At 39.3% G+C, this 8,286-nt stretch overlaps 1 protein-coding gene across 1 annotated transcript; it reads left to right on the top strand.

Moving 5' to 3' along the window:
- Positions 1-4,672: 4,672 nt before the first annotated feature.
- On the top strand, positions 4,673-7,529 carry LOC147627892 (jasmonate-induced oxygenase 1-like). Its single transcript, XM_086814862.1, has 3 exons — positions 4,673-5,465; positions 5,677-6,007; positions 6,993-7,529. Exons 1-3 carry the CDS (start codon positions 4,924-4,926, stop codon positions 7,242-7,244), a joined length of 1,125 nt encoding a protein of 374 aa, XP_086670988.1. The 5' UTR covers positions 4,673-4,923; the 3' UTR covers positions 7,245-7,529.
- Positions 7,530-8,286: the final 757 nt, after the last annotated feature.

The raw sequence follows: 8,286 nt of genomic DNA, 5'->3' as shown, positions 1-8,286 counted from the left end.
ATGCTAGGGGATGCATCAGCAAGGTCAGTATATAGAATGTTATGCATAAGTTAGGAGCTTTCAATAATTTAGATTACTTATTTAATTGATTTTGTCTTGGTGTAGTGCACTATGTTCAATGCTATATGGTGTCAGGGCAAGCATTTGCTATATGATAAGAGAAACACACAAGATTGCGGCATCATTGCTAGCTTTGAGGGAGCCAATGGAGCCATGGATCATTATTGTGGCATAATCCAAGATATTATTAAGCTTGACTTTCGATGCATCTTTGTGTATGTTTTGGATGTAAAGTGGTTTAAGGACGTGGTGGAAAGAGGCCCTAATGCAACAATCAAACGCCATGCAAGTGGCTTTGTAACTATTGACTCCACAAAGTTTTGGCAAAGTAAGAAGGACACACGAGTACTACCGCAACAATGTGAACAGGTACTTCACACACATATAAAAATACTCACTTTTAAATATTTGATACCTTCGATGCAAGGTTGTCTATCAACCAATGGTGGATAATAACAGATGGTGGCATGTCATACCTATTATGCCACGTTCCAAAGTGATGTATAGTACATTTACGAATATGGAGCGTATGGAGGATGATCATGGCCATGGAGGTGATGATGACCGTGATATGAGAGAGGAGGATGATCATGAGATAGGTGATACAGATATTGAGGCCATTACCCGTGAGGACGAGCCTACCATTGGTGATGCTGATTTCGATGAGCACATGAGTAGCACAAGTAGTAGTGGGTTGAATGTATTTGTAGATCTAAACACTTGTTTGGATTTTGAAGTAAATAGTTTGGCAAGGGTTGATCTCATTGAGGATGAGATTGAACCGTAGCCCATCATTGATATTGGCTAAACTATTTTACATATTGTCTCATTCTCCTCACCTCACTTAATTTTTGTATATGTGGGTTTGCAAAAAAGCATTAATGTTTTTGTTAAAATTATGTGCTTTGGTAATCATGGGCAATTTTTGGAAAGTAGTGATGTACATTTACCAGCCTACACCAAAATCTCACTTTTTGTATTCTCTGTTTTGCGTCTAAATACACATCTAATTCTCAGTGTAGACGCACTAATAGACGCGCTAATACACGCGTAAGTAGACATGCTTTTAGACGCAGTGTTAGATTCTCAGTGTAGACACGCGAATAGACGCGTCAATACACACGCAAATACACGCGCTATTAGACGCACTGTTAGACGCGCTCGTAATTTCTCTATTCAAGCAATGCCTATAGACTGGTCTCAGTCACAGTTGATATGATCGACCTTGGGCAAAATATATAGACTAGTCTAGAAATCTTCGTTTATCATCGAGTTCATTGTGTTCAAGTACTCTTGTAAGCAATGCATTCTCCATCTAGAGTCCATATAGATCACCATCAAAGCTCCTTACCTAGAGCACATGGGTGAGTAGACAACGATCTGTTTATAATCAAAGTTTGCAAGTAGTAATATAGTTTACTCTCCACTTCTTCATGCAATTCATTGCTCTGTGTTATGTTGATCATGCTTCCACTATTGTGTTTTCTTACATGGCATCAAAGCATAGGTCCTAGAGGGAAAAGCTCATTTTAGCATTTTGGTATTTGGAGGTAGATTTTGAGAGATGGCCTAAACTGCAAATAATGCAGCAACTCATGCATGTCCTCCAGCATTTGATGATGGAAAGTTAGATGGGATAAATTACACTCTTTAGAAGCTTAATATTCGGTATATTCTTTATTCATATAAGTTATGAGAAATCACAAGGGCTTGATGCTAAGCTGAGTCTTACTCTAGATCCAACAGATCCACTTTAGACCATACCACCAAATCCTACCCTTTACTTTGGTGTGGAGGTGAAGGAATACAAATACGCTATGTGCCATCATGCTCTCGCTCTGGCATGGAGGCAAAGAAATGCATATATGGTATGTGCTATCGTCATACTAGCATCATTGACTATTTGGTGATGACCATTAGGGGAAAAAAGGACTAAAAAAGGACCCTCTAAGAAGAGCCATGTCATCACTTTTCTAGAACAAAGGGGGTCGTGGGTGGGGTCATGGGTGAACATTATATATCTTATGTCAAAACTCCCACATGTGACATACCATTATTAAAAAGACCTTGAAATGTAGATTCTAAATCTACCATCTCCCACAAATTTGGAGTTGATATGCTTAAGCTATGCCTTCCCCACTAAAAGGCAGGTTCTGACGATTATAACATCTTAATTTGTTAGAATTTTCCATTTAGTGGAAAAGACATAACTTGAGCATATTGACTCTAAATTTGTTAGAGATGGTAGATTTAGAATCTACTTTTCAAGGGATTCCTAGCATTATGTCACATGTGAGGGTTTGAACATAAGATAAGGTTTACCACCAGGGCCCCCCTTTTTCTTAGAAAAGTGATGACATGGCTCTTCTTAGAGGGCCCTTTTTCAGTCTAAAATTTTCCTAATGCCTATTTTAGCATACCACCACAACTTCTGAAGCATGTAAAGTTCTAAAGAACCAATATGAGATGAGGAATGAGATAAAATTCAAAACCTTTGAGAATTAGCTTCCTATGGATAGGAAATCTTAAGGAGTAGTCGTATACAGTTCATATTGTGAATAAAGAATTTGTAAGCTTAAATGGTAGCAGTGGGGATCACTAATTTCAATGAAAAATTGACATACAAGAGCAAGAGAGTGTTATTCTTAAAGTATGATAGTTTTGTGACCTCACTGAAAACGTAGTTGGGTGACAACCTGTGTCTCTTATTTTTTAGGAGGTGATCATTGTACTATATATGGATGACCTCATCATGACAGAGAACCATGGCAGACACAGGAGATGTTAAAAGGAGTGATAGTGTTACCGTGAAATAATTAAAGCTTCAGAACCCGTTTCATGCTCGCACCAAGCATATTGAGATACAATATCATTATATGTGTGAGCTTATTATGGATGTAGAAGTGGAGCTTGTATATTGCACACAATGGAGGTCTTTATACATAGTTTCACAAAGGCTATTGGGAGAGATTTGTTGGAGCACCATCTTCATCGACTCGATGTTATACCAAAGAGGTAGTTCATCTATGAGTGTCCACATTAAGGAAGGGTTTTAGAGAAGCATTTTCTCAATGCTTCACCCTTGTGTGACTATTGTGGGTGATGGATGTGCTCTATTTTTTGTAAACCCTTCTCCCCTCCCCTCCCCCCTTTAGGAATAACTATTGTGGTGTGAGCACCCGACAACAACAGATGGTTAGCTTATACATACTTGGCACTCTACCAAGTAGGATGCATGCTAGTGTGGGCTATGTGACCACATTAGTGATCGTTGGACAACAAACCAAGGACATAATATTCTCGGGTTATGGGGTTGGTTTGAGGGTCCATATGGTCTCTGGTCATGGGAGAGCTACGAATTGGTTGTAGTCTAATATGGTCCCAGTTGGATGATATGGTTGATTGGTAATTTTGGACTAAGTTGTGGGGACATGGCCTACCCACGTCCATGTAGACATTGGGTACTATACGCAAACTAGCCTTGTAGCCTTAGTTTATCATTCAATCCATTGTGTTCAAGCATTCTCGTAAGCAAGACATGCTCGGTCGAGAGTTTGTATAGATCAGCACCATCAAAGCCTCTTACTCGGAGCACAAAAGGTGGTTTGTATTCAAAGTTTGCAAGCAAGAATATTATTTATTCTCCACTTTTTTCTACAATTTATTGCTTTGTATTGTGTTGATCCTATTTTGTCTATTACATTTTCTTACATAATAGTCCACTTGTTTGGTGCAAAGAGAGATTGAGTGAGATCCTCAATTCACCTGAGCCCTTAATTTTTCTATTCCCTCAAGCTTCCATGCTCTTGATGTTGTGGATTCCTAGATAAGGATAGTACCCCCAATTCAGTGCATAGTTGCATACTTTGCTGATGCTTTTTTTTTAAATATGAATGCTTTGCTTAGGTGTGGTTGAGAAAAATAGAAAGTTATGGCCTTAGGCTAGGGACTTGCCATTGTGTAGCATGGGGGACCAAATGGGGCAAGGAGAGGAGACGTGTGTGTGTGTGGGGGGGGGCATTGGTATTTAAGAAGAGGTGGGAGAAAAGGCCATGGGTTTTTCTAGGATATGTGATTCTCTCTCTCTCTCTCTCTCTCTCTCTCTCTCTCTCTCTCTCTCATATGGGGTTATGACTGAGCAAAGGGGATATTTTGGTATTTTGATAGATTTTCCTTGATCTTCTTGTTTATCCTTTAGGGTATTTTGATAGATTTTCCTTGATCTTCTTGTTTATCTTGTGGCTTCTTGCCCGCAATGTCATTAATGCTATAAGTATTCTTTAATAGATAGCATGTTAAATAGAGTGTATGTAGTGGTGGTTAATTTTTGGCCTCCTCAAGATCGTATTTAAAGATAGTTGTTGTGAAGCATGCATACCTAAAAAAGGCATAAGAGTGCTTATTATTTGAGAAAATGTGAACATAAAAAGCTTCTATGAAAGTTGCTTTACAAAGAAATATGCATTGGATTTATAAAATATATTTTGCATGATGGTGATATTTCACTAGAAATATTAATTATCTAGTTTTGAAAATGTAATTCTTTTTCTCTTATCCCGATCATGGTTAGCTTTCTATTGCTATAATGAAAAATCTATATGCCCTTTACAACCTGTTTTTGAGATACGTGAATGTTTTAATATCATATATGCACGCATTACATCATTCCATCTAATAAGACAAAGAAGCACCTGATATCTTCCTACAAAGCATGTATGCAGTCATTGCACCATTACATCTAGTAGAAAGATGACCTTAGGACCGGGCACATAAACTTCTCAATTGCCCATATCTAAAGGGTAGGGAGCTGTTCTTTGTGTTATCATCCTTATACAGATCAGCCTAGCTGCTTCATTATCAGCAATGGCCACTGCTGTTGTCCAGCCACCCATAGGCCCCATCAGTATAGTTGCTCCTGGCAAGGAATGGGGGGTAGAGCCCGTGGAATTCCTGGTGGAGAAGGGGGTGCAAGAGGTGCCCGAGAAGTATCGAAGGACCAGAACTGCAGAGCAGCTTGCCGGGCTTTCTATCATAGAAAGGCCCCCTTTGGAGAAGAGGATACCGGTGATAGACCTTGGCGGCTGGGAGGAGTCGCGCATGCCGGAGGTTGTGAGCCAAGTGAAGGCCGCTTGTGAGGAGTGGGGCTTCTTTAGGGTTGTGAATCATGGAGTGAGCCTAGAGTTAATGGAGAGGATGATGCAGGTGTCCAAAGAGTTCATTGCTTTGCCGGTGGAAGAGAAGGCTGCCTATGTGGGCAGGCCGGGAGTCATATCCCAAGGGTATGGCAGCAGGTATACCATCAAGGAAGACAACGTGAGGGACTGGCGAGACTTCTTGTATCTCTTGCTTCAGCCGCTGTCGGTCCGAGACTATGATTATTGGCCCAAGTTTCCTGCGTCGTTCAGGTAATGGCCGTTGTGGTGTCAAGCTGCTTTTATAATTTGTATGGGATGGTTATAACACTTACGATTTGATGGTGAGACTACGTCGTGTTTCTCGTTCTTCAGCCGCTGTGGGTGCGAGACTCTGATTATTGGCGGCCTGCTTCGTTGAGGTAATGGCCGTTGTGGTGTCGAGCTGCTTATATAATTTGTGTGTGATGGTTTCTGATCGTAGGGAGACGATGGATGAGTACAGCGCGGAGCTGAAGGCGCTGGCGCTGCGGCTGCTGGGCGTGATATCGGTGGGGCTGGGGCAGCGGGCGTCGTTTATCGAGGAGGCGCTTGGGGTGGAGCCCTATCAAAAGATGCTTATCAACTTCTACCCTCGCTGCCCTCAGCCGGAGCTCACCGACGGCTTCCACAAGCACTCGGACATCGGCGCCCTCACGCTGGTGCTGCAGGAGGACGAGGGTCCTGTGAGCCTGGAGGTCCGCCATCAGGACGACTGGGTGCCCGCCCACCCCATCAAGGGCTCCTTCGTCGTCAACGTCGCGGACCAAGTGGAGGTGTGTCTACTTCTTTACCTTTGCTTGCCACATCCTATCGCTCCTTTTCGTGAGATTTCAGATCAATCATTTCGCTCCTTTTTGTGCTTTGTCAGAACAAAAAAAAAAAGCTAACCAGTGGAAAAAAAAAGGACGACCTTTAAGGCCAAACCGTTTAGTTGAAAAAATACATAGATTAATCGGTTTTATAATTAAAATTTTAAAATTTTGAAACTTTAAATTCAAGGTTAGGTAAAATTATTTATCGATTATTTAATGAGCCATGAAAATTTCATTAAAGGACGGTTTTTTTCTGACATTGGTCTACATCATAGATGCATATTTTATTTCACTCTTTTTTGATAGATGAGAGCTTCATTAGAAAACCTTTACTTCAAATTCGCAAGCTCTCATTAACATCTAGACTTTTTTTTTGGGGGGGGGGGGAGAATAAATGTGTGAATATTTATATCTCTCTCTCTCTCAAAACTTACATCTAGACTCCTTCTTTTTGGGGGGAAATAAATGTGTGTGTGTGTGTGTGTATGTGTCTCAAAAATTACATCAACAGATACACCTGCATATCTTTAGACGATGTAATAAAAATACTGATCAAAGTTATGGAACATCTAGACTTCTTTAAAATTATGCTTATTTATTATACAAACATGCTTTATTTTTACATAATATAAATATATATTTTTAAGAATTATTTATTTATATATTTTTACATTTTACCTCAACCTTCTACTCCTCTCTCTCTCTCTCTCTCTCTCTCTCTCTCTCTCTCTCTCTCTCTACTTGGTTATGAGTGTCAGATTTTATTTTGAAACTTTTATACTTTTTCTAAGTGTCACTCCTAAAAGCTTTAGAAAATTTAAGGGCATCAGCGGCGGACGCTTAAAATGTCTTTTAAAGCTTTGAAGGGTGCTTCAAATTCAACCATTAATAATAGTGTTACCAGTAGATGCTATTGATGGACTAGTTTTCTTGTGTATGCTTTCAGATTCTGACCAATGGGAGGTATAAGAGCATCGAGCATAGGGTTATCCCCAATTGTCACAAGTCCAGGTTGTCCATAGCAATGTTTTGTGATGCAGCACCCAATGCATTGATCTCTCCTGCAAAGGAGCTCACAAATGGACCGATTTACAAACAAGTGAGGTTTAAAGACCACGAAGATACCTTTTATGACTATGGAGCAAAGGGCAAGAGCATTGTCCACTCCCACCTTATCTTGGATGGCCCAAAGGGTTGAGTCTCAATGTGAGTTTGCTCATGTGGCCAATCGATAGAGCAAGTAACTGTGTGTGTGTGTGTGTGTGTGCGTGTGCAAGTGTAAGCACTCATATGCCAAGTAACTATAGTGAAGTATTAGCTACTTTGTCATAGTATCTTTATATGTAATCAAATATTTTGTTGGAACCCCATTCACCCTTCTATATTACTAGTGGGTCTTCACCTTTTCTAAGTTTATCCATATATAAGTTCTATATTGTATAATCAAAATACATATATAGTAAAAATGACATGTTTTGTTATAGCTTGAAAAGTGTACATTGTGATACATTTCAAATAATGAGTGAAGAATGTTGTATACAATCTATAATGATATCTATGAGATGTTAAATGATAAGTGGAGAGTGTGTAGGATTTAAAATGATAACTCGGAGACATCATGTTAAATGATAAATGGAGAGTGTTTTATATTTATAATGATACACTTTCTCTACACACCATGGGTTGTGAATATCTTATGAATAGACCTTGAATTTTTTTAAGACTCTTAATACGAACAGAAGTGATAAATCTTGATTTGGCTTTTCCTTTAATATGTGGATTTGTTATATTAATTACTTATTTGTTTGCACAACACATGATCCATTAAGAAGACATTATTATAGACATTATATGTGGATGTCAAGACTGCTTTATTATGTATGTTGACTTAATTTACCAAAAAAAACACATAACCCTCCTAGTGAGAAGAATGTGGGGGAGAGGGTGAGCTTGAGATCCTTATAAGTAAACACACCAAGAATAGACAAGCACACAAGAGAAAATAACCACATAAAAGAGATGGATGGCTGAACTTTCTTCTACATGTCTTCTCTTCTCTATAGGTCTTCTAACCACAAGAATAGATAAGCACACAAGAATAGACAAGAGAAAATAACCACATCAAAGAGATGGATGACTGAATTTTCTTCTATATGTCTTCTCTTCTCTATAACCATAACACGAAAATAAGAGTACATATTGTAAAAAGGAAAGTACTCTCCTACTATAACATACAAAGA

This window comes from Cibotium barometz, chromosome 20 (genome assembly GCF_041138505.1).
Source record: "Cibotium barometz isolate CiBa-2024 chromosome 20, ASM4113850v1, whole genome shotgun sequence".
In the NCBI taxonomy this organism is placed as follows: domain Eukaryota; kingdom Viridiplantae; phylum Streptophyta; class Polypodiopsida; order Cyatheales; family Cibotiaceae; genus Cibotium; species Cibotium barometz.
Note: the sequence above shows the minus strand (reverse complement) of the source record. Positions and strands in the feature narration are given on the sequence as shown.

Excerpts from the sequence above, each read along its gene's own strand:
- LOC147627892 (XM_086814862.1), top strand. The coding sequence starts at position 4,924 with ATGGCCACTGCTGTTGTCCAGCCACCCATAGGCCCCATCAGTATAGTT. Across the intron at positions 5,466-5,676 it reads AAGTTTCCTGCGTCGTTCAG|GGAGACGATGGATGAGTACA; the intron begins GTAATGGCCGTT and ends TTCTGATCGTAG. Across the intron at positions 6,008-6,992 it reads ACGTCGCGGACCAAGTGGAG|ATTCTGACCAATGGGAGGTA; the intron begins GTGTGTCTACTT and ends GTATGCTTTCAG.